A 27,913-nucleotide genomic window follows, 5' to 3' on the forward strand; every position below is an offset into this window, starting at 1 on the left:
AGTTTTGCACCACGAAAGAGTGATATAAAATCACTATTCCATGAACAATATCCTGTACCTCCATCAAAGGATCTGTATCATTGGCCTATAGGACGAGGCGTAGACGGAGCTACTGTACCTCCTTGTGGAGATCATCAAATTGGTTCCAGAGAGCTTATAAGTCAGGCAGTGCTCCCTGGGAAAAAGAGTATGCAAATAAGCTATCATCAAGAAGGAAAAAAGCTGCCTATTGGATAGACACTAGAGATGAGCGAACGTACTCATCCGAGCTTGATACTCGTTCGAGTATTAGCGTGTTCGAGATGCTCGTTACTCGTGACGAGCACCACGCGATGTTCGGGTTATTTTCACTTTAATCTCTGAGACGTTAGCGCACTTTTCTGGCCAATAGAAATACATGGAAGGCATTACAACTTCCCCCTGCGACGTTCAAGCCCTATACCACCCCCCTGCAGTGAGTGGCTGGGGAGATCAGGTGTCACCCGAGTATATAAATCGGCCCCTCCACAGCTCACCACAGATGCATTCCGACAGAGATCAGGGACAGTGTTGCTGGTGCCGGAGCTGCTATAGGGAGCGTTAGGAGTGATTTTAGGCTTCAAGAACCCCAACGGTCCTTCTTAGGGCCACATCTAACCCTGTGCAGTACTGTGGAGGCTGCTTTTTGCAGTGTTGCACATTTTTTTTTTTTGTATATCGGCCGTGCAGAGCATTGCGTCCTGCAGTAATTTTACATAGTCTAGGGCCAGTAGTGGTGAGGCAGGGACAGAAGACATATTTATTGAATATAGGCAGTGGGCCTTTCCAAAAACATTTGGGAAAAAAAATCTATTTGGGCTGCCTGTGACCGTCCTCAGTGTACTGGGTCTCTGCTGGGTGTAGTTGTCCTCCTAATTCATACGCAGCCAGCTAAGTGTTACAGCAGGCTTGCGCAAAATTCTTTCCTGCCTCTGCTGTGCGTTCCGTAAGCGAAGTCAGCCTCCAACCACAGGTCAATAAGCGGCACATTTAATTACAGCGTTCTGTTTCTGCACTACTGGTAATACAGCATCCTGAGGGGTAGGGGTAGGCCTAGAGGACGTGGACGCGGGCGAGGACGCGGAGGCCCAAGTCAGGGTGTGGGCACAGGCCGAGCCAGTGCGGTGGCCAGGGGTAGAGGCAGGGCCAGACCGAATAATCCACCAACTGTTTCCCAAAGCGCCCCCTCGCACCATGCCACCCTGCAGAGGCCAAGGTGCTCTACGGTGTGGCAGTTTTTCACAGAGACGCCTGACGACCGACGAACAGTGGTGTGCAACCTTTGTCGCGCCAAGATCAGCTGGGGAGCCACCACCACCAGCATGCGCAGGCATATGATGGCCAAGCACCCCACAAGGTGGGACGTTGCCCGTTCACCGCCTCCGGTTTGCACCACTGCCTCTCCCCCTGTGCCCCAACCTGCCACTGAGATCCAACCCCCCTCTGAGGACACAGGCACTACCGTCTCCTGGCCTGCACCCACACCCTCACCTCCGCTGTCCTCGGCCCCATCCAGCAATGTCTCTCAGTGCAGCGTCCAGACGTCGCTAGCGCCACTGTTTGAGCTCAAGCGCAAGTACGCCACCACGCACCCACACGCTCAAGTGTTAAACGTGCACATAGCCAAATTGCCTGGAGATGCTGCCGTATAGACTTGTGGAAATGGAGGCTTTCAAAAGCATGATGGTGGTGGCGGCCCCGCGCTACTCGGTTCCCAGTCGCCACTACTTTTCCCGATGTGCCATCCCAGCCCTGCACGACCACGTCTCCCGCAACATTGTACGCGCCCTCACCAACGCGGTTACTGCCAAGGTCCACTTAACAATGGACACGTGGACAAGCACAGGCGGGCAGTGCCACTATATCTCCCTGACGGCACATTGGGTGAATTTAGTGGAGGCTGGGACAGAGTCAGAGCCTGGGACCGCTCACGTCCTACCCACCCCCAGAATTGCGGGCCCCAGCTCGGTGCTGGTATCTGCGGTGGTGTATGCTTCCTCCACTAAACCACCCTCCTCCTCCTCCTCCTCCTCCAACGCAACCTCTGTCTCGCAATCAAGATGTGTCAGCAGCAGCACGTCGCCAGCAGTCGGTGTCACGCGGCGTGGCAGCACAGCGGTGGGCAAGCGTCAGCAGGCCGTGCTGAAACTACTCAGCTTAGGAGATAACAGGCACATGGCCCACGAACTGCTGCAGGGTCTGACAGAGCAGACCGACCGCTGGCTTTCGCCGCTGAGCCTCCAACCGGGCATGGTCGTGTGTGACAACGGCCGTAACTTGGTGGCGGCTCTGCAGCTCGGCAGCCTCACGCACGTGCCATGCCTGGCCCATGTGTTTAATTTGGTGGTTCAGCGCTTTCTGAAAAGCTACCCACACTTGTCATACCTGCTCGGAAAGGTGCGCCGGGTCAGCGCACATTTCCGCAAGTCCAAGACGGACGCTGCCACCCTGCGGACCCTGCAACATCGGTTTAATCTGCCAGTGCACCGACTGCTGTGCGACGTGCCCACATGGTGGAACTCTACGCTCCACATGTTGGCCAGACTCTATGAGCAGCGTAGAGCTATAGTGGAATACCAACTCCAACATAGGCGGCATAGTGGGAGTCAGCCTCCTCAATTCTTTACAGAAGAGTGGGCCTGGTTGGCAGCCATCTGCCAGGTCCTTGGAAACTTTGAGGAGTCTACCCAGATGGTGAGCGGGGATGCTGCAATCATTAGCGTCACCATTCCTCTGCTATGCCTCTTGAGAAATTCCCTGCAAAGCATAAAGGCAGATGCTTTGCGCTTGGAAACGGAGGCGGGGGAAGACAGTATGTCGCTGGATAGTCAGAGCACCCTCATGTCTATATCTCAGCGTGTTGAGGAGGAGGGGGAGGAGCATGAGGAGGAGGGGGAAGAGACAGCTTGGCCCACTGCTGAGGGTACCCATGCTGCTTGCCTGTCATCCTTTCAGCGTGTATGGCCTGAGGAAGAGGAGGAGGAGGAGGAGGATCCTGAAAGTGATCTTCCTAGTGAGGACAGCCATGTGTTGCGTACTGGTACCCTGGCACACATGGCTGACTTCATGTTAGGATGCCTTTCTCGAGACCCTCGCGTTACACGCATTCTGGCCACTACGGATTACTGGGTGTACACACTGCTCGACCCACGGTATAAGGAGAACCTTTCCACTCTCATACCCGAAGAGGAAAGGGGTTCGAGAGTGATGCTATACCACAGGACCCTGGCGGACAAACTGATGGTAACATTCCCATCCGACAGCGCTAGTGGCAGAAGGTGCAGTTCCGAGGGCCAGGTAGCAGAGGAGGCGCAGAGATCAGGCAGCATGTACAGCGCAGGCAGGGGAACATTCTCCAAGGCCTTTGCAAGCTTTATGGCTCCCCAGCAAGACTGTGTCACCGCTCCCCAGTCAAGGCTGAGTCGGCGGGAGCACTGTAAAAGGATGGTGAGGGAGTACGTAGCGGATCGCACGACCGTCCTCGGTGACGCCTCTGCCCCCTACAACTACTGGGTGTCGAAGCTGGACACGTGGCCTGAACTCGCGCTGTATGCCCTGGAGGTGCTTGCTTGTCCTGCGCTAGCGTCTTGTCAGAGAGGGTGTTTAGTGCGGCTGGGGGAATCATCACGGATAAACGTACCCGCTTGTCAACCGACAGTGCCGACAGGCTTACACTCATCAAGATGAACAAAGCCTGGATTTCCCCAGACTTCTCTTCTTCACCAGCGGACAGCAGCGATACCTAAACAATACGTAGGCTGCACCCGCGGATGGAAGCTACGTTCTCTCTCACCATCCAAAACGGGGACCTTTTTGCTTCATCAATCTGTGTATAATATTCCTCCTCCTCCTCCTCCTGAAACCTCACGTAATCACGCCGAACGGGCAATTTTTCTTAGGCCCACAAGGCTCACTAATATAATTTTTGTAAACAATTTTTATATGTTTCAATTCTCATTAAAGCATTGAAACTTTCACCTCAACCAATTTTTATTTTAACTGGGCTGCCTCCAGGCCTAGTTACAAGTTAAGCCACATTAACCAAAGTGATTAATGGGTTTCACCTGCCCTCTTAGTTGGGCATGGGCAATTTTTTTGAGGTACATTAGTACTGTTGGTACACCAATTTTTTGGGGCCCTCGCCTACAGTGTAATCAAATTAATTTTTTGCCCACCTGCATTAAAGCTGACGTTACATCAGCTGTGCAGGGCAATGCAATGGGATATATTTATGTACCGCCGGTGGCTTCCTGGCACCCACCCATGCTGTCGGTCCACAGGGAGTTGTAACTGCATGTGTCCACTTCTAAAGAACCCCAGTCTGACTGGGGCATGCAGTGTGGGCCGAAGCCCACCTGCATTTAATCGGACGTTACCTCAGCTGTGATGGGCACTGCAATGGGATACATTTATGTACAGCCGGTGGGTTCCAGGGAGCCACCCATGCTGTGGGTGTACACGGAATTCCCATTGCGGAGTTGTACCTGCCTGTGACTATTTATAAAAAACCGTGGTCTGACTGGGGCATGCAGACACCTTGACAGAATGAATAGTGTGTGGCACATGGGTTCCCCATTGCTATGCCCACGTGTGCAGCTCCTGATGGCGGTGGCACAGGATTATATTTCTCATTGCTTCTGTACAGCATTGTGGGCTATCGCCCCGCCCCTTTTAAAGAGGGTCGCTGCCTAGCCGTGCCAACCCTCTGCAGTGTGTGCCTGCGGTTCCTCCTCATGGCAGACGCACTTATAAATAGACATGAGGGTGGTGTGGCATGAGTGCAGCTGAAGGCTGCGCAGGGACACTTTGGTGTGCGCTGTGGACACTGTGACGTGCGGGGGGGGGGGGGTTGGGCAGCATGTAACCCAGGAGAAGTGGCAGCGGAGTGTCATGCAGGCAGTGATTGTGCTTTGTTGGAGGTAGTGTGGTGCTTAGCAAAGGTATGCATTACTAATGAGGGCTTTTCAAAAGTAAAAATTGTTGGGAGGGGGGGGCCCACTCTTGCCGTTATTGTGGCTTAATAGTGGGACCTGGGAACTTGAGATGCAGCCCAACATGTAGCCCCTCGCCTGCCCTATCCGTTGCTGTGTCGTTCCCATCACTTTCTTGAATTGCCCAGATTTTCACAAATGGAAACCTTAGCGAGCATCGGCGATATACAAAAATGCTCGGGTCGCCCATTGACTTCAATGCGGTTCATTACTCGAAACGAACCCTCGAGCATCGCGATAATTTCGTCCCGAGTAACGAGCACCCGAGCATTTTGGTGCTCGCTTATCTCTAATAGACACTAGAGATGAGCGAGCACCAAAATGCTCTGGTGCTCATTACTCGAGTCGAACTTTCAGTGATGCTCGAGAGTTCGTTTCGAGTAACGAACCCCATTGAAGTCAATGGGTGACTCGAGCATTTTTGTATATCGCCGATGCTCGCTAAGGTTTTCATTTGTGAAAATCTGCAAAACACAAGAAAGTGATGGAAACGACACAGAAACGAATAGGGCAGGCGAGCAGCTACATTTTGGGCTGCATCTCAAGTTCCCAGGTCCCACTATTAAGCCACAATAGCGGCAAGAGTGAGACCCCCCCCCCCCCACCCACTGTCAGCGTAAAGATCGTTCTCCTCTGCCACAGCTGTAACAGCTGTGGCAGAGAAGAACGATGTTAGCCCATTGAATTCAATGGAGCCGGCAATACAGCCGGCTCTATTGAAAGCAATGGGTTGCCGGCGTACGCGGGATGAATTGTCGGGAAGGGCTTAAATATATAAGCCCTTCCCTACAATTCATCCAGAAATGTGTAAAAATAAAAATATATATATACTTACCTGGTCCCGGCAGACGGAGTTCAGCGCGGCAGGCTGCAGTTCTCCTGAACTGCTCTGAACAACTGTGAGTAGTATTCAGCAGCCGGGGATTTAAAATCCCCGCCTGCTGAATGAGATGCCTCTGATTGGTCACAGCCTGACCAATCAGAGGCATCCCTCACTCACACCCATGCATGATGAATGGGTGTGAGTGAGGGATGCCTCTGATTGGTCAGGCTGTGACCAATCAGAGGCATCTCATTCAGCAGGCGGGGATTTTAAAGCCCCGGCTGCTGAATACTACTCACAGCTGTTTAGAGCAGTTCAGGAGAACTGCAGCCTGCCGCGCTGAACTCCGTCTGCCGGGACCAGGTAAGTATATATATATTTTTTATTTTTACACATTTTTGGATGAATTGCAGGGAAGGGCTTATATATTTAACCCCTTCCCGACAATTCATCCCGCGATCGCCGGCAGCCTATTGCTTTAAATGGAGTCGGCTGTATTGCCGGCTCCATTGAATTCAATGGGCTAACATAGTTCTGCCGGGACCAGGTGAGTATATATATATATTTTTTATTTTTACACATTTCTAGATGAATTGCAGGGAAGGGCTTATATATTTAAGCTCTTCCCGACAATTCATCCCGCGTGCGCCGGCAGCCCATTGCTTTCAATAGAGCCGGCTGTATTGCCGGCTCCATTGAATTCAATGGTCAGTGCTCGTTTAATCGAGACGAGTACCGCGTGGTGCTCGTCTCTAGTAACGAGCATCTCGAGCACCCTAATACTCGAACGAGCATCAAGCTCGGACGAGTATGCTCGCTCATCTCTAATAGACACCCTATAAGGCAATGTCTGCCCTTTTAGCAAGAGATAAAATGACAAACAATGGCCCACATTTTATTAAAGAGGACCTGAAATGTAAGGACCTCCATCCTGGGTGGGTATCAGTTCTCACAAATGGATGTAAGTTTATGTTTCATGTGTGGCACGGACTCAGAAGCCGAGCTCACGCCATCCACAGCAGGAGACGGTTGTGACTATCAGGCTCCCACTGCAACAGCAGGAATCGATGAGCACACTGGTGAGAATGAAGAGCCTCCTTGTTACAGGGAGATGATGGGAGAGATGTCTGTACTGACCCCTGATATATCTATACATCGTTATTAGAGCGCCCCCTTGTTACAGTCCTGGGTATAATAGATGATGAAAGAGATCTCTGTACTGACCCCTGATATAATATACATAGTTATTAGAGTGCCCCCTTGTTACAGTCCTGGGTATAATAGATGATGGGAGAGATCTCTCTACTGACCCCTGATATATCTATACATAGTTATTAGAGCGCCCCCTTGTTACAGTCCTGGGTATAATAGATGATGGGAGAGATCTCTGTACTGACCCCGATATATTATACGTAGTTATTAGAGCGCCCCCTTGTTACTGTCCTGGGTATAATAGATGATGGGAGAGATCTCTGTAATGACCCCTGATATATCTATGCATAGTTATTAGAGCGCCCCCTTGTTACAGTCCTGGGTATAATAGATGATGGGAGAGATCTCTGTACTGGCCCCTGATATATCTATACATAGTTATTAGAGCGCCCCCTTGTTGCAGTCCTGGGTATAATAATAATGGGAGAGATCTCTGTACTAACCCCTGATATATTATACATAGTTATTAGAGTGCCCCCTTGTTACAGTCCTAGTATAATAGATGATTGGAGAGATCTCTGTACTGACCCCTGATATATTATACATAGTTATTAGAGCGCCCCCTTGTTACAGTCTTGGGTATAATAGATGATGGGAGAGATCTCTGTACTGACCCCTGATATATCTATACATAGTTATTAGAGCGCCCCCTTGTTACAGTCCTGGGTATAATAGATGATGGGAGAGATCTCTGTACTGACCCCTCATATATTATACATAGTTATTAGAGCGCCCCTCAGCAACCCTAATTTTAGTAACATCTCTGGGTATTGTAGTCCGCCCATTCCATTTATTACTTTAGCTACCCGCCTTTGTACCTGCTGAAGCTCTGATATGTCCTTCTTGAGTCCCAGTTCTCAAAACTGTCCACAATATTCCATGTGTTGTCTGACCAGTGACTTGTAAAGAGGAAGAACAATGTTCTTGCCATGCGACACAAGACCTTTTTTGATGCCGTCCATGATCCTATTTGCCTTGGCAGCAGCTGCCTGACACTGGTTGCTCCAGTTAAGCTTACAGTTAACTAAAAGTCCGAGGTCTTTTTCCATATCAGTGTCCCCAGTGGTTTTCCATTGGTTTCCCATTTAAGCCTCACTGACACGTAAAAACCCTGCTGCTCGCATGAGTGGAAAACACGTGAACGGGCAGTTTGTGCATGAAAATTTGCCTGTGCACCGGAGCAGCTGCTCCACGAAGGTCCCCTCATCACTGAACACTGACAGCTGTGTCACAGTGTTTAGTGATGAGGGGACTGCCGCTGTGACGAAAGAATTCCGTGCCGCAGCTGTCACAGCCAGTGCTGCTGCTGCCGCATTGGAAGCAATGGGATGAAGGCAACCCCTGCAACGATGATTTTCATGGGAGAGAGGGTGTTAAAAATATAACCCCCCAAAAAAACAGCAACTCCCCTAGAAGCGCTGCCTTCTCTCCCCATCCCCTGCAGTCTTCTTCTGTATCCTGGTGGCCGGGGACTGAAAAATCTTCACCTCCAGAAAGCGCTGCCTCTGATTGGCTGAGCGCTGTGACCAATCAGAGACAGTGCTCAGCCACTGAATGACAGCTGAATGCTGCCTCTGATTGTTCACAGCGCTCAGCCAATCAGAGGCAGCGCTTTCTGGATGCAGGGATTTTTCAATCCGCGGCCACCAGAATACAGAAGAAGATTGCCAGGGACGGGGAGGGGAGACAGACAGTGCTTTTAGGTGAGTTAATGTTTTTTTTTTTTTCTACAGCTAGGGATGATTTTCAGGGAAGGGTTTATATTTCAAGCCTTCCCCCCTCCAAAAAATCATTGCTGCAGGGGTTGCCTTCATCTCATTGTTTTCAATGGGATGGCATTGCATTCCTCTGCCACAGCTGTGGCAGGGGATTCTTTTGTCCCCTCTACAGTTCCCTCATCACTTAACACTGTGACAGTGCTTTCACAGTGTTCAGTGATGAGGGGATTCTCCGCTGGGATTAACGGAACCCTCAGGGAGTCCCCTAATCCCCACAATGACGAAGGAGGTAACAGCAGGACATTTAAAAGTTGCTTCTGGCCAGACACAGCTTTTAGATGCCCTGCTGTGAGCAGCGGGGAAGCTATTGGCAGCGCAGACGTTTCCATTAACTCCTGCTCCCATAGGAGTCAATAGATCTCCTGCATAACATACCTATGTTCTATCTTCGTTAGGTGCGCACTGTTTTGCGCTTCAAATTCCGCGCATATGAATGATTCTATAGGAACCTATTGGTTCTTGTAGAAGCATGCATTATGTGCATTCAAAACACACACCCGTCTGAATGAGGCCCAAGTGTGTAATGGTGACATGCGCTGCCCCTGCCCTTGTGCATGGCTTTATATTTGTCAGTGTCAGACCTCGTCTCCCACTCTTCTGCCCCAACTTATCAAGATCACTTTGTACCTGCATTCTGTCCTCTTGTGTTACTTTACAGAGTTTGGTTTTATCTGCAAATATTGATGTCTTACTGTACAATCCTTCTACCAGGTCATTAATAAATGCCCCCTGTGGTACCCCACTAGCAACAGGGACCCCTCCAATACTGAACCCTGTGGTACCCCACTAGTAACAGGGACCCCTCCAATACTGAACCCTGTGGTACCCCACTAGTAACAGGGACCCCTCCAATACTGAACCCTGTGGTACCCCACTAGTAACAGGGACCCCTCCAATACTGAACCCTGTGGTACCCCACTAGTAACTGGAACCCCTCCAATACTGAACCCTGTGGACCCCCACTAGTAATGGTGACCCAATCCGAGTATGTACCATTTATAACCCCCTCTGCTTTCTATCACTGACCAGTTACCCACAAGATCCAGTGACTCCCCAGTCCGGTGTAGAACTTACCTCCTTGTGGAGGATGATCAGGTTGGTTTGACAGGAGCGATCTCTCATGAACCCATCCTGATACGGAGTTATACAGGTAATTTCCTTGAGCTCCTCCAGGATAACGTCTCTTAGAAACCCTTCAGACATTTTACCCACAACAGAAATAATATTTAAGACCCATTTAGATGGGATGAATGTGGAGCAAATGATGCCCGACACTCATCTCTGCACATACTAGCTCTCATGCTGACTCACAGCGGGGCGGCTGCAGGAGATTTTTCTCCTCACACTCCCCCGACCCTCTCCATTGACTTAACATAGCAGTCGTTCAATACTGAACAGCTGCTATTTACACTGAGCGATCAGCTCGTCATCCAGCGTCATATGCTGCATATGGTGCTGGGTGATGATCTCATCGCTCGGTGTGAATGGCAACTGGTAAGTACTGAACGGACGCTATGTTAAGTCAATGGAGAGGGGCGGGGGAGCGTGAGGAGAGAAATGTTCTTCAGCCATCCCGCTGTGAGACAGCATGAGAGATAGTATGAGTGGGGCGGACGAGTATCGGGCACCGTTTGTCCCGTCATTTGTCCCATCTAAATGGAGCCTTACCGGCCTGTAGTTTCCATGGCCACTTTTTGACCCCTTTTTGAATATTGGTACCACATTTGCTATGTGCCAATCCAGTGGAACAGACCCATCACTATAAAGTCCTTAAATATAAGAAACAAGGGTCTGTGCATCACATTACTTAATTCCCTTAGAACCCAGGGGTGTGCGCCATTGGGACCCGGCGATTTGTCTATTTTATTTTTTAAGATGGCTCTGTACTTCTTCCTGGGTTCGACTGGTGACATTTAGTGGAGAGTTTACTTTATCACTTTGCATCGCATCTGACATTTCATTTTCCTCTGTGAATACACAGGAGAGAAAAACCTAATTAATAGATTTGCCTTCTCCTCATCACCCTCTACAATTTCTCCTACATTATTTATTACAGGGCCAACACTTTCAGTAATAATCCTTTTTCTCTTTACATATATATTTGAAGAAACCGTTCCGGGTTAGTTTTACTCTCTTTGAAAATCACCCTCCCGGGCTCCATCTTTGCTGTTTTTATCTGATTTTTACATACATTTTTTTTCCTTATAGGTTTTTAGTGCTTCTTCGCTGCCTTCTTGTTTTAGTAGCTTAAACGCTTTCTTTTTGCTGTTTATCGCCCCCTTCACATCTTTATTAATCCACATTGGTTTTATCCCATTACTACCCCTTTTATTCCTGTAAGTTATGAGCCGCTCACAGTAAGTAATGAGGATGTTTTTGAACATTTCCCATTTATTGCCCGTACTCCTATTTTTGAGGACATTGTCCCAGTCAGTAAGGATTAGGGAATCTCTGAGCTGATGGAACTTGGCCTTCCTAAAGTTTAGCATTTTCATAGCTCCCCGATAAAACTCCCCATTGAAAGGCCAATGGAAATGTCTTATATTATGGTCACTTTGAACGCAGCAATGCCAAAAAATATATATATATATTTTTTTTTTTTAAAGGGGGTTTTTATGCATAAATGGAAAAATCTAAAAAAATCATATAATTTTGGTAAATCCTACCAACCTGAAGAAAAAAAAAAATGTATCCTGTAATTACTGCATGATTAACTCTGTAAATGAAACCCCCCAAACAATGGCAGGATTGATGTTTTTTCTCCCTGCCCTATAAATCAAGTTAAACAACGTTATACAGTACATTATATGTACCAGAAAAAGTGGTATCAATAAAATCCACAGCTCGCCACACAAAAAAGCCCCCATGCGGGCGTGTCGATAGAGGAATAAAAAAAAGGTGTGACTTTTGAAAAGTGGAGATACAAATCCCCTAAAAGTCGTCACATCCTTAGGTCCAAAATAGGCCGTGTCACTAAGGGGTGAAAATCAGGCTGTACGGCTCTGCAGATGCGGCGCCGCTGAGTGCGCTGCTGCCTGTCTTCTCATGATACTCACCTCTGTTCAGGGTCTTCTTAGTTGAAGCTTCCAGCGCTATCAGGGTGGCAAGTGGGAGGTCCCCATCAGTCAATGAGTGACGTCAGATTATGAATCCGATGTCACCCATTGGAAGTGATTAGTGGTTCCGCCTACTTGACAGACTGACCGCATCCGGCTCTAAGAAGAACTCGTCTGGGCGAACGGAGGGGCGTTTCAAGAGAAGAACAGCAGGAACAGAATAATTGAGGCTGTGGTTCACAGAATCTTGCAGGTAGCCCCGCGGACTTTATAACATGAAAGGTCCTTTGTAAGGATGCAGTTTCTTATGCCGGTCTTCGACTGAACTTCATTGGAGTAATTTGAACCAAATTTATTAACAGTTTCGAAGGTTCACGTCTTTTTAATAACTTTTGCCCATTTGGTGTGACCTAAGAAAATTAAAGGGGTTTTCCAGGAAGACTATAATAGTTGATGGGAGTTTGTCACAGAGACTTCCACTCCAAATACACAGAGGTCGGAGCAGAAGCCTCCACGCCAACCTCCTTATAGTGGCCAGCGCCTGTAACTGCAGGCACGGCTCCCATTGATTTCAATGAGAGCCGGGCCTGCAGTTACAAGCGCTGGCCACTACACCGAGGTTGGCACGGAGGCTTCCGCACCGACCTCTGTGTTATTGCGGCACTAACAGCATGCTCAGCTGATTGGTCAAGGTCCTGGGCGGCGGACCTCAGCTGATCAACTATTGATGACCCATTCTTATGATAGGTCATCAGTAATATTTTACTGGAAATGCCCCTTTAAATCTACAGGCAGGCGTAGATTTGCACTACAATTTGCCCCATTTTCTGGCTTTACCGTGTATACTTTTCTTGTCATGTCTCAAAACTGGTGAATGCCAGGAAAAGTGGAAAATGGCGCCAAAATATGCAATCTTACTAGAAAACTGGCATCAAGTGTTTGGACAGCGGACATTACTTGGGAACACACATCTTTCTTGGAGACATATTCTGCGTATGGCACAGCAATAAAAAAAGAAAAACAATTACTTGGGGCAAAGTCTAACATTTTTCAGTTTATTCCCTAACTACATTACTTCTGAGAAATGTCCAAACTTCCATACAGATGCCTCACCCATGCCAGCCAGCTATGAAATGGCGGGAAGAGACACAAACCTGGTGGCACAATTAGCGCCCCTTTACTGTTATCCCATGCCTAGCATCCTGCCCATCCCCTTTGTGCCCCACACATTTTCATGGGCCCTCTTTGTGTGGTACATTGTAATAGTGTCCCCTCAAAATAATGATGTCCCTTTAAGGCCCACTCCTGAGAAACGATGTCCCCTTAGTGCCCCCTCACAAAATATACATCCTTAATGCCCCTTAGAATAGTATATCCCTATTAATGTCCTCCACACAGTATGATACTTCCTTAGCGTGCCCTCCTCAGTATCATGCCTCCGGTATAATTGTATCTTGACACCACTGGAAGTTAGGGGTTTGATAGAGCTTGGATGGAGGAACGCCCCTGTCGCACCCCTAGCTCCTGATTGGGTGACTTCTGTAAGGTCCTAGCAGCAGTGTGTGTATACATTGTAGCCTGGCCTGGACGGTTAGGGTGAGTTTTCCTGTTAGGCTTAGATCATGAGCTGTAAATACTTCCATGTTACAGGGCTTACAGGGGCAACATAGAAGCATTTACAGTGAATAATCTAAGCTTAACAGGAAAACTGGGTGTGCATGTCGTGCCGGCGCCGCCCCCACCACTCTCAGCTTTGCCGATGTCCTCCCCTGCTTGTGGATCCACTGTGGGAGAACCCTTAGTGCTCTGCCAGTACCTGCGTGCCAGCTTGCTCGGTAGCCAATCAGCTACAGGGGGCGTCACCGGCCTGTCACTCTTGTCTCCACCAGGACCTCCTAGTGGTGACAAGATACAATAATACCCATGCCTCCTTAGGCCTCATGGCCATGGGCGTATTGGGTTCCGCATACGGATTTCTAAGCGGGAGACCTGTGTGTCAGTGCGGAAATTGTTTCTAAATACTTGTTAGCGATCGTGGATGTGATTTTCTTTTTCTGTGCAAATATATGTGGATGCACTGTGGATCGTCCACGTGGAAAAAAAACAATCACAAGGCCAAATTGCCTGCTTTTCTCTCCTCCTTATATCCCTGCTTGGTCTCCAATCAACCAGAGAAGTATCTGCCTACAAATCTGTGGTGGCCCCTGGGTCTGGGACTGTCCCCCTGGCTCTAAGATTGTGTTGCTAGGTCTAAGACTGTCTTGCTGGGTCTGGGACTGTCCCCCTGGGTCTGGGACTGTCTTGCTGGGTCTGCGACGGGGAAGGGGGGGGGGGCTGGACGGCCTTGCCACTTCATATTGTTGCATCCTCTGGACGTGCAACCTCAATAACATAAATCAAAGGCACAACTGTGCAAAAGGAAATAAAAACTAAAGGGGAATGCTCTCCCTATCGTCCCCTAACCCGGGAGGGGGCCCTGCCTACTCGGCAGACCGACCGCGCTGATAAGTGTGAGCCTGCACTCAAACCTGGGCCACTGACCAGTCCCTCACTGGGGCCCTAGCACACAACAAAAGGAGAAACAAAACAAAACCAAACAGTAAAGAACTTAGCTTCAAATGAAGAGCTTCCACCACTCTGGGTTGCTCCGACGCTGTCCAACATAGGACTGAAGTGAATTGACCAGCACAGGAGTAACAGTTAGCACTGCTTAAATAGGAGCAGAGCTACTTAGCACCAGGTGCTAACTGACATTAATCTTGCAACCACCACATCTCTCAGCTCCAGGAGAGGTAGGAATGCTGCTACACCCTGGTCTGGCTTGAAAGCAAGGTGGGAACCTCAGAACGGCTGCAATAGTACCTCCCCTTCTAGGAGGGGCCCCAGGACCCTTAAGATCAGGACGACCAGAGTTTGATCTGTGAAATTTTTTGACTCGTGGGAGTCCAAAATGCGACTTATTACCAACTGCTCCTCCCCATCCGCTAGCACAGGAGCCAGGGGTGGAGGGTCATTCCCAGGATCAATGAATCTTTTGAGCAGAGATTTGTGGAAAACATTGTTAATTTTCATCGCCCTGGGAATTTCTAACCGGAAGGCCATCACGTTAATCTTCTCAATTATTTTAAACGGACCGATAAATCGTGGGCCCAGTTTAGCGGATGGTTGTTTGAGTTTTATATTTCTGGTAGACAACCAAACCAAGTCTCCAACACGGAATTCCGCCCCCTCTGGGCGGTGACTGTTAGCAACTCGCTTTCTCCGCTGAACTGCTCGCCGTAACTCTCTCTGGACCTCGGCCCTAATAGGCCCAGAAGAATCCGGCTGCCCCAGTGCCGGAGCCGTAGCAACACACTTCTTCAATTTCTGAACCCTCTCAGGATCCATCTTAAAACCCTCTTGGGTATAAGCTTTGAGCGTCAGTCTCTCAGGAGGGGGTATGCGGCTCCTGGGGAACTCGTAGTCAGGAAGAAGTTTAATAGCACAATCTCCCTGTCTGTGCGGTGGTAATTTGTCTGCCCCCACTGGGGAAAGGCCCTCAGAGAGGTCGGCGATGACCTCCGGCAGCTCTTCTGTCTGAGTAGAAGCTATATCAACAGAAACGCAACCGGATAGACAACCAGGGCTCCATTCAACAATGTCCCCCTTCTCCCAGTCTACTACCGCGTTGTGTAGACGTAGCCAAGGCAGCCCCAAGACTACTTGCGAAGGGAAGGGAGGGATTCCATGACATATAATATTATAATCTCCCTGTGGAACAGCCCAATCTTTAAACGGACATTAGGCACACAAAACCTCAGACTTCTCTGCGATAGTGGAGCAGCATCAATGGCGGATACGGGAATGGGAAACTCCAGAGCCTTCATCTCTAAGCCTAAACGTCTGACTGTCTCCCGATGTATTAAATTAATACTAGCTCCACAATCCAGAAGGACTCTTATGGGGTTGCCCACACTATCAGACAGGATCTCAGCAGGAAGCACCAGTCTGGAGGGTGATATCCAGGCAATTTGTTGGCCTAGAGGGGCCCCCTCAGTAATCTCCCGGTCATCAAGTCCTGGCTGGCAATTAGGACGGGGACAACACTGAGCCATGCGACCAATGCGGTTACAGGAAAAGCATCGACCTTTACACTGTACTTTGTTCCCATTCCTAGCCCTGGCAGCCAGAGACCCCAACTGCATGGGCTCCTCCACATCTGCTGATAAGAAGCCAGAATCTATGGAGAGTTCCTGATGTCTCTCCCTGATCCGTCTCCCAGCTTTGATAGCCAGAGACATGGTCTCATCAAGGCTGCGGGGTACTGGATAACCTACCAGTACATTCTTGATTTTATTGGATAGACCCCAATGGAACTGGCTCTTTAAAGCAGGGTCATTCCACTGGGTTTCTGCTGCCCAACGTCGAAACCCAGCACAATAATCTTCGACAGAGGAGTCTCCCTGTCATAAACATCTGATATTACCTTCAGCCACCGATATCTTGTGTGGGTCGTCATAGATTAGACCCAATGCAGCAAAAAAGTCATCCACCGAGTCCAAGGCCTCAGACGTTGGGGGTAATGAAAAAGCCCATGCCTGCGGCGCCCCCTGCAGTCTGGACATGACAATGCCCACCTTCTGGGCGTCGTCCCCTGAAGACACTGGACGCAGTCTAAAGTAGAGCTTACAGGCATCCCGAAAGGATCCGAATTTCTGCCTATCACCAGAAAAACGGTTGGGTAGCTCAATTTTTGGTTCCTTGCTGGGAACCTGCAGCACAGTTTGTCGCTGTTTTATCTCAGCAAGCTCAGCAGCCAGCGTGCCAAGCTGGTGCGACAAAACCTCAAGGGGATTCATAGTAACGGCACAGAATCTCCCTGAGTAGGTAAGGGCTGGTCAATCTTTTGCGTCCTCTGGACGTGCAACCTCAATAACATAAATCAAAGGCACAACTGTGCAAAAGGAAATAAAAACTAAAGGGGAATGCTCTCCCTATCGTCCCCTAACCCGGGAGGGGGCCCTGCCTACTCGGCAGACCAACCGCGCTGATAAGTGCGAGCCTGCACTCGAACCTGGGCCACTGACCAATCCCTCACTGGAGGCCCTAGCACACAACAAAAGGAGAAACAAAACCAAACCAAACAGTAAAGAACTTAGCTTCAAATGAAGAGCTTCCACCACTCTGTGTTGCTCCGACGCTGTCCAACATAGGACTGAAGTGAATTGACCAGCACAGGAGTAACAGTTATCACTGCTTAAATAGGAGCAGAGCTACTTAGCACCAGGTGCTGACTGATATTAATCTTGCAACCACCACACCTCTCAGCTCCAGGAGAGGTAGGAATGCTGCTAAACCCTGGTCTGGCCTGAAAGCAAGGTGGAAACCTCAGAACGGCTGCAACACATATATTGGCTATTGCGTCGTTGGTCATCATCGGCACCTGCTGCCTTACTAATCATTACTTTGGTCATGCTAATTAAGCTGAAGTGCAGTTCTCTATAGAGAGACTGATGAGGAGCGTGGAGACAATCTGCTGATGCCCACTAGACACAGGAACATTCAGATGGCAGATAAAGGCCAATTAGCCGCCCGGCCGTCCTCTGCGGGTATTAATCGGTTTCCTCTGGAGAGACGCAGTAAATTCATTCAGCGAGGGTTTCCATTAACAACTGCAGGCCCGGATCTATCAGACTCCCATCCCTCCAGATAACGAGCCGGCTCTTCCACAAGCAGCAGAAGTGTAATATAATATCTCCAATTTCCTGTTTATTGGGTGTTTTTCTTCACTTATTTGTGCTCATCAGTCCTGAGTAATTCGTTGAGCCGTTGGCATTGAGCGAGGGATCGCAGGAAGTTAATTAGTCACAAGAGAATGAAATGTGGGCTAGTGAATTATTGACAGCCATTTAATAACCATCAGCTCAGGCTGTTAATCGTCCGCGCCGCTGATTGGAAAACAAAGATCTACGGAGCGGCTAATAAACCCATCATTTGTGGGAGAAAAACAGGTTTCCTCAGAAAATCTAAATCTTGTGATCAGATGTGAAGACGGACGTCACATGACCCCACCTGTAAAGGGGAGGAAAAGCTAACTTTGTGTCATTGATTAAATGCTGATTGTTCTCCGTGAGACGAACCAAGTCATCTTGTAGATATGAGACCTTTTACTGGCCAACCAAAATACATGATGTTACAGCGAGCTTTCAGGGACCCCTTCATATGGCCTGACAAAGGGGGCGATATCCCGAAAGCTGTCACTGAGAACAGTCACACATCGCTCTACTGGCGACACGGACCAAACCTTTTATTCGATTGATTAAATGCTGTACTTGCAGATGTTCATTAGGAGAGATGCCATAGGACGTTGCTGTAGACTGATGCCTGTGGCATAACTGCAGAGGTTTAGTGTGCTTTGTCAATCTGTATGATGCAACTGATTGATGCAACAGTCACTGTTGTGGCCCTTGTGGACGTGGTGCGAGTTGTCTTGTTACAGTCACAGTGGCAAGTTTGAAGATTTGCATAACTGGTCACTGTGCTTGGCAGGGCATATGCGTCTGATGGACAAACTGTAGGGCTCGTCTCACCCTGCAGGGCGGCGCCTGCGCTGTGGTACAGTATGCAAGCGAGTAGGAGTGCAAGGTTGGCTGTGGCATGAGCCGTTAGAGAAGCTTTTGAGCCTCTTGGTTGGAGCAGAAAGTGCCCAGTCAGTTGGACCGCCATCGCTGAGGGAGCTTCGGTTGTGACCTGCTCTATTGATTAGAGAAAACAGAAGTCAAGCATAGAGATTGTGAGCGTATACCATGGTGGACTGTCAAGGGAGCTCATGGAGACATGCCGGGACTCTATGCTGCTCAGAAACTACTACAGCAGACCGCAGTCAGGCCGGGACAATCACCCATATGACGGAAGCATATATGCGGACAGAGTATGTGCCACCAGCCTAAATCTGCATGGGGTGCTCCGTCTTTCAGACTTCCTTAAAGGGTTTTGTCCCAACAACCCATGTTCATATGGCTTATTAGAGCCCATGGCCATCATCAAGTTGGGTTCCCCATCCGGGCCTCTATTCATGAGTCGGAGCAGAGGGTCATTCTGTAAGACTGACTCCCACTCTGTCGGACTTGAGCCATTGCAGTATCACAAGGATGCCCAGTTCTGGCAGAGGGGACTGTTTACTCAGGGCATTGGCAGTTGAATTTGGGCTGCTCATCGAATCGCCTCGAGGGCCACATTTTGCAGGGGTTGTCTCTGATGGGACAACCGCTTTTAAAGGAGTGTTCCCATCAGACATAAGTGTTTGATAGATGCAAGTCCTACCTAAGGGAACAAGTGCAAGTTATCCCCAGGATAGGGAATACCTTGCTGATTAGTGGGGGTCCCACTGCTGAGCCCCCTGCTGTCCCGTGGGACTCCTGTGTGCCGTTCTGCCTCTTGGTGGCATCACCGTGGATGGAACGCTGGCAGAATAGTGCATTCAGTGCTTTATTCATTTCCAGGGGTCTGCTGGAAATACCCGACTGATTGCCGCTCAGATATCCCCAGAGTCACATCAAACTGAATGGAGCGCTTGGCTTCTTGTGCAACTTGTGCTCCATTCAGTCTCCTCCTCACTGCGGTGAGTAAGGAGGACACGGGACCCCCATTCTTGAAATCGGTGAGGGTCTCAGCAGTGGGATCCCACCGATCAGTAAGTAATCACCTATTCTATGCATATCACATAGATAGGGGATACATTGCAATCTTGGTAGAATCCATTTAACCCTTTAGGGACCAAAAGCAGTAAATATTCGCCACTTGCTCCAGGGTCAAATCCCAGCTGATAAGAAAATTACGGTGGGGATTTAAAGCTCAGATGCGCCCGTGTGGATGCGCACGCGTTCCCGTGTAGCTGTGCCTGAGCGGTCAGAGACTTTCTCTGATACAACATGGTAGTGGCAATGATCAGGGCCAATCCTGAGTCCCTACACACATGTGATCACCCTGAGAACCAATCACGGTGGTCACAATCAGAAATATGTACTAAATATGTGGCGGGCAGAGCGGAGAGGAGACAGAGTGTTACATTAATTTGTCTAGTCTTTAAAAGGGCGTAATTTGCTGGTGTTTTCTCTACGAGGGTGCAATGGGGCCTGAAGCAGTTACCAACACAATGTGTGTTCTGAACACCTCTGGGTTGGTGTATAAAATTGTAATAATTACCGTTAGATTTCATAAGTCTCTTAAGTTCGTAAGAAATAAAAAAAATTACAAATATCTGCTTCCAAAATAAAGTAAACGGATGGAGGTATAGATTTGCTAAAAAAAAAATTGTACACACAGGTATGTATGTATGTATATATATACATACATATATATACACACACACACACACGTGACATACAGCTGCCAAGAATAGGAAAACACAACATTTAAAAAATATATGTAAATTGTATCAATCTACTTTTACCGCCTAAATGAAGTACAACATGTGGATCGATGTCAGAATCGCTGGGATGTGCGAATCTCATACAGACTTATTCTTTGTTACAGTAACACATGCCAGATTTCCAAAGTTTGCTTGGTCCTTAAGGGGTTAAGGAGAGACAATTAAAATCAGCTTCCTGCTGTCCATTAGATTGTGTGTAAGGGACGGAGCTGAGCCACATGCAGAATCTGATTGTCATCTGTCACCGTGGAGACGCAAAGATGTAGAAACCAAACAATAAAACATTTTTAATTAAAGGGGTTGTCTCGCGGCAGCAAGTGGGGTTATACACTTCTGTATGGCCATATTAATGCACTTTGTAATGTACATTGTGCATTAATTATGAGCCATACAGAAGTTATTCACTTACCTGCTCCGTTGCTGGCGTCCCCGTCGCCATGGATCCGTCTAAATTCGCTGTCTTCTGGCGTTTTTAGATGCGCTTGCGCAGTCCGGTCTTCTGCCTGGTGAATGGGGCCGCTCGTGCCGGAGAGCTGGTCCTCGTAGCTCCGCCCCGTCACGTGTGCCGATTCCAGCCAATCAGGAGTCTGGAATCGGCAATGGACCGCACATAGCCCACGGTGCACCATGGGAGAAGATCCGCAGTGCATTGTGGGTGAAGATCCCGTCGGCCATCTTGGAGAAGGAAGAAAGAAGACGTCGCAGAGCGGAAATTCGGGTAAGTAATATATATATATATTTTTTTTTAACCCATCCTTTGGGTTTGTCTCGCGCCAAACGGGGGGGCCTATGGAAAAAAAAACAAAAAAACGTTTCGGCGCGAGACAACCCCTTTAAGACCTTTTGCAAAATCTCTTCATTTTTTATTGATTGCGCAAATAAAAACAATTTGCAGAGATTTATGTAGGGCTCACTGTAAAAAATGGTATATTAGTTATAATGTAAATCCAAAACTCCAGCTCACCGTGCGGACACAACGACCGTCGGGCGCGGACACAACGACAATACGGTGCACGGACACAACGACCGTCGGGCGCGGACACAACGACCATACGGTGCGCGGACACAACGACCATATGGTGCGCGGACACAACGACCGTCGGGCGCGGACACAACGACCATACGGTGCACGGACACAACGACCGTCGGGCGCGGACACAACGACCTTACGGTGCGCGGACACAACGACCATACGGTGCGCAGACACAACGACCGTCGGGCGCGGACACAACGACCGTCAGGCGCGGACACAACGACCGTCGGGCGCGGACACAACGACCGTCGGGCGCGGACACAACGACCGTCGGGCGCGGACACAACGACCGTCGGGCGCGGACACAACGACCGTCGGGCGCGGACACAACGACCGTCGGGCGCGGACACAACGACCATACGGTGCGCGGACACAACGACCGTCGGGCGCGGACACAACGACCATACGGTGCACGGACACAACGACCGTCGGGCGCGGACACAATGACCATACGGTGCGCGGACACAACGACCATACGGTGCGCGGACACAACGACCGTCGGGCGCGGACACAACGACCATACGGTACACGGACACAACGACCGTCGGGCGCGGACACAACGACCATACGGTGCGCGGACACAATGACCGTCGGGCGCGGACACAACGACCATACGGTGCACGGACACAACGACCGTCGGGCGCGGACACAACGACCGTCGGGCGCGGACACAACGACCATACGGTGCACGGACACAACGACCGTCGGGCGCGGACACAACGACCTTACGGTGCGCGGACACAACGGCCATACGGTGCGCGGACACAACGACCGTCGGGCGCGGACACAACGACCATACGGTGCGCGGACACAACGACCATACGGTGCGCGGACACAACGACCGTCGGGCGCGGACACAACGACCATACGGTGCACGGACACAACGACCGTCGGGCGCGGACACAACGACCATACGGTGCGCGGACACAACGGCCATACGGTGCGCGGACACAACGGCCATACGGTGCGCGGACACAAGGACCATACGGTGCGCGGACACAACGACCATACGGTGCGCAGACACAACGACCATACGGTGCGCAGACACAACGACCATACGGTGCGCAGACACAACGACCATACGGTGCGCAGACCCAACGACCATCGGGCGCGGACACAACGACCATACGGTGCACGGACACAACGACCATACGGTGCGCGGACACAACGACCATACGGTGCGCGGACACAACGACCATACGGTGCGCGGACACAACGACCGTCGGGCACGGACACAACGACCATACGGTGCGCAGACACAACGACCGTCGGGCGCGGACACAACGACCATACTGTGCGCGGACACAACGACCGTCGGGCGCGGACACAACGACCATACAGTGCGCAGACACAACGACCATACGGTGCGCGGACACAACGACCATACGGTGCGCGGACACAACGACCATACGGTACGCGGACACAACGACCGTCGGGCACGGACACAACAACAATACGGTGCGCGGACACAACGACCGTACAGTGCGCGGACACAAGGACCATACGGTGCGCAGACACAACGACCATACGGTGCGCAGACACAACGACCATACGGTGCGCGGACACAACGACCATACGGTGCGCGGACACAACGACCGTCGGGCGCGGACACAACGACCATACGGTGCGCGGACACAACGACCGTCGGGCGCGGACACAACGACCATACGGTGCGCGGACACAACGACCATACGGTGCGCGGACACAACGACCGTCGGGCGCGGACACAACGACCATACGGTGCGCGGACACAACGACCATACGGTGCGCGGACACAACGACCATACGGTGCGCGGACACAACGACCGTCGGGCGCGGACACAACGACCATACTGTGCGCGGACACAACGACCGTCGGGCGCGGACACAACGACCATACAGTGCGCAGACACAACGACCATACGGTGCGCGGACACAACGACCATACGGTGCGCGGACACAACGACCATACGGTACGCGGACACAACGACCGTCGGGCACGGACACAACAACAATACGGTGCGCGGACACAACGACCGTACAGTGCGCGGACACAAGGACCATACGGTGCGCAGACACAACGACCATACGGTGCGCAGACACAACGACCATACGGTGCGCGGACACAACGACCATACGGTGCGCGGACACAACGACCGTCGGGCGCGGACACAACGACCATACGGTGCGCGGACACAACGACCGTCGGGCGCGGACACAACGACCATACGGTGCGCGGACACAACGACCGTCGGGCGCGGACACAACGACCATACGGTGCGCGGACACAACGACCATACGGTGCGCGGACACAACGACCATACGGTGCGCGGACACAACGACCATACGGTGCGCGGACACAACGACCATACGGTGCGCGGACACAACGACCATACGGTGCGCGGACACAACGACCGCTGCCTGTACCGTTTATGGATTTGGAATAAAAGAACTTTGTTTTACTTCATCCTCTGGTCTGCTGCGGATCTTCTTTATTTATTTGGACACAACGACCGTCAGGCGCGGACACAACGACCGTCGGGCGCGCAGACACAATGACCGTACGGTGTGCAGACACAAGGACCGTCGGGTGCGCAGACACAACGACCATACGGTGCGCGGACACAACGACCATACGGTGCGCGGACACAACGACCATACGGTGCGCGGACAAGTGCAGGCACACCCCCACAACACTAGAGAACAGAAGCTCCGGTAATTCCGTGGATACCAGAATAAAAACAGTGTTTTATTTCGACATCATGGATGAAAACATCGAGATATAAAACCCAACAAAAAGCCCAAACATGAATAAAACAATGTTATTTAGCATAGTACACAATGTAACCGCGCGCACGGACTCCATCAGCCCTCTGGGATCGTATCAGCATATAAACTGAACTCGCCCACCGCGGAGCAGATCGGCAGGCACATCACGTCCGGCTATCTGGATGTCATTATCAGCAGGCGAGGCGTCTCACTGTGGATCAGGCGGTTACTCCTCTATTTGTCCCCTGATCAACCTCCGCAGTATCAGAGCAGCACAATGTGGGGGGACGCTTCTGGTTACAACTCGAAGCCCCCTTTACACAATAACTGCTCAGTCTGAACACCGCCAACGATCGAACGACCAACGACTAGAGATGAACGAACCTACTCGTTTCGAGTAATTACTCGATCAAGCACCACGATTTTCGAGTACTTCGTTACTCGGGTGAAAAGATTCTACCAACGACCAATCATTCGCTTTTCATTCATTTCGAGCAGACATAAAAATCATTGTTGCCTCGTTCATTAAAAAACATGAACGCAATAGTTTAAGGAACCCCCGTCGGCTCCGTCATCGCATCCATGATGACCTGCGAAAAACGGAACACACGGTTTCTGCTCCACGGCAAAAAAACTAAACAAACAAATGGAGCCAAAATGTTTTTTTTTGTTCATTTCGCCTCTTAAAAAAAAATCAACAAGACTGATCAAAAAAGCCATATATACCCCAAAATGATACAAATACGAACTGGAGCTTGTCACACACAGAGAACGAGTCCCACTGAGCCACGGCCGGGGGAAGGACAACCCCTGTTTTGGAAAAAGAAAATGTATTTTGGAATCGCAGCATTCCGAGCGCCATCGCCTTGTTATTGTGCAAAAGTGCAAAAACCTAAAAAAATATTGATTGTTATTGTTGCAATTGTACCGAAATGCAGAAATAAATGTGTTCTGTTATTGATGCTGCATGATCACTGATGTAACAAACCTGCGGCAGAACTGCCTTACAGGAAAATCACTGAACGTTCTAGAATACATTATATGGACTCAAAAATGGCAACAATAAAAACTACAGCTCGCCGCGCAAAAGATATCCCTCCCGCAGCCGTGGGGGCGGGGAAATAAAAACATTATCAGTAGAGGTGAAAGTGTCCAAAAAGTGTTGGTGACCGTAGGTGGGTTATAACCATTTGTCTGATTGTTTCCTGCGTTCCTCCACTTCACCTGCGCCGGATCTCTGCACCGCCATCTTACTTTCGCTCAGTGTCTGTGAAATTTGGTTGTGCAGAAGCCGAGCCGCAGCGTTCATGATGTTAACAGTCTTCTTCTGCTTTTTCTATTAGTCATGCGACACCAACTCTGTGAGGTCAAGGACGAGATTTCCACTGAGGACCCCAACTAACGGGGAGACTTGTCCGGAGGACTTGGAGACTGATCCGTGCGTCCTCAACAGTAATTGCTTCCACTACCGGTATAATGTGACAGGTAGGAGCGCCCCTCCCCACGGATATTATAATCTGTACTACCAGCGCGGCCTAATAAATCCCTCCAGAGATGTCTGCCACGCTGATGAGTACATTCAATGTGCCCATATATTATGCATTCATCTAATCTCTCATCAGATTTATGTTACTTGGGGAATTTTATGCATATAATGAATGGATCCCCATATAAAGCTGATGGCTGGAGGTCCCGGATTCTCCTACCTAGCCACAACTGTAATCCTAGAGAGATGCAGATCTACTAGAGTAGGAAGCAACTCTGAGGGTCATCGGGTTTTCAAGTCATTGGGTCCAACCCTTGCTCAGTGCAGGATCACTAGATCATCCCAGACAGATGTCTGTCCGGCCTCTGAACACTTCCATTGAAAGAGAACTCTCCACCTCCCGTGCCAACATGTTCCACTCATTAATCCCCTCCCTGTCTAATATCTAATCTGTGTCTCCTCCCTTTCAGTTTCATCCCATTGCTTCTAATCTTTCCTTGTGCAGATGAGAATAGGGCTGATCCCTCTGCACTGTGACAGCCCTTCAGATATTTGTAGACGGCTATTAAGTCTCCTCTCAGCCTTCACTTCTGCAAACTAAACATCCCCAGACCCTTTAAACTTGCTCCAGTTTGTCTCTGTCTGTTTTAAAGTGGTCTGACTAACGAAGAGTAGAGGGGATAATGATGTCACGTGATATACATATACATTCTATGCTTCTCTTAATACATCCCAGAATTGTGTTTGCCGGTATAGAATCAGGCTCACAGGCCTGTAGTTTCCTGGATCCACCTTCTTCCCTTTTTTCAAAATAGGGACAACAATTGCCCTTTTCCAATCTTCTGGGACTTCTCCTGTTCCTCAGGAATGTTTAAAAATTATGGTAAGTGGTTCAGCAATTACCTCTGCTAAGTGTTTGCTCACCATCTCTCTGCTTAAAGATAGCCTGCATTCTCCCTCCCCCCCCCCCCCCCCAATAACACAGGGAAGATCAGCTGATGTTACATCTACTTTCCGTGAGAAAACAGATACAAAATAGGAACTTAAAAGTTCTTCCTTCTCAACATCATTCTTAACCAATTTACCATTTTCATCTTGTAAGCATCCAATAGCATATTTGAACTTTCTTTTGCTTTTGACCCCCAAATCCTTTTTTATTGCTTTTGGCCTCTCCTGCAAGCCTCAATTCATTATCAGCTTTATCTTTTCTGACACTTGCCCTACAGTTTCTGCAGACCGCATTATATTCTTCTTTAGATATTCCCCCCTCTTCCCATTTGATAAACATATTTTTCTTCCTCTTTAACATGTGTACAAGTTCTGTGTTCATCCATCCAGGTCTCTTTAAATGCTTCCTATTCTTCCTACTTTTAGGGATTGGTAACGATTGTGCTCTGAGAATCTCATTTCACAATATTTCCCAACCTTCTTGGACATTTCTGTCCTTAAGAACATCCAGTCATTGGATTCTTCCTCTTTCTGAGTTCATTGAAATCTGCCTTTCTGAAATCCAACCTTGACGTCTGAGTCTTCTCAGGTCTTCCTCCCCTTGTTATCCAACATCCAAGGATATCATGATCACTGCCTCCTAAGGTCTCAGCCACCCTTACTTCCTCAACCATTCCCTCCTTGTTGGTGAGAATTAGGTCCAAGATAGCAGATCCCCTTGTTTTCTCTTCTACCTTCTGGAAGATAAAGTTGTCACCAAGAGCGGATAAGAATCTGTTGGATCCATTACTTTTACCTGAGAGATTCCCAACAAATGTCTGGATGGGTAAAATCTCCCATGATCACTATGTCATGCTTTTTTGAGAACTTATCTTCTGCTTGTCCAGACAGCCTATAGTAAATGCCTACAATGGTCTCCTTTCTGTTGTTCTCTCCTTGTATTCTTACCCAAACAGTTTCTACAGAACTCCCAGCTCTGAAGCTTGAATCTCTGTGGAGATGAATGTTCTCCTAACATACAACACAACACCTCCTCTTCCCTGTTTCCCCAAAATAAGACAGTGTCTTATATTATTTTTTGCCCCAAAAGATATGCTAGGTCTTATTTTCAGGGGATGTCTTATTTTTCCATGAAGAAGAATTCACATTTATTGTTGAACAAAAAAATGCACATTTATTATCTGCTGTCCAGTAGTTGTCATCACAGACCAGCAGAACCAGAGAAAACTGTGAATTCTATCAAGAATGTGTTGTTCCTGCCATTATCTCCATGTACAACAATCTATGGTACATTTACCGATCCTGATATTTATGAACACAAAGCAAGATGTATCCAATGACAGTCATTCATCATCTTCTGGAACATCAGAACAATCAAAACCCGGAACTTCCTGGTGAATTTCTTGTGAC

The 27,913-nt window shown here is 49.4% G+C and overlaps 1 protein-coding gene across 1 annotated transcript in view; it reads left to right on the plus strand.

Moving 5' to 3' along the window:
* Positions 1-27,913, plus strand: part of THSD7B (thrombospondin type 1 domain containing 7B) — a 543,321-nt gene that overhangs the window by 424,447 nt on the left and 90,961 nt on the right. The window contains exon 17 of the mRNA XM_066575161.1: positions 25,413-25,554. Within this exon, the coding sequence (XP_066431258.1) occupies positions 25,413-25,554 (142 nt within the window). The remainder of the gene's footprint in view (positions 1-25,412; positions 25,555-27,913) is intronic.

This window comes from Eleutherodactylus coqui, chromosome 8 (assembly GCF_035609145.1).
Source record: "Eleutherodactylus coqui strain aEleCoq1 chromosome 8, aEleCoq1.hap1, whole genome shotgun sequence".
Lineage (NCBI taxonomy): Eukaryota > Metazoa > Chordata > Amphibia > Anura > Eleutherodactylidae > Eleutherodactylus > Eleutherodactylus coqui.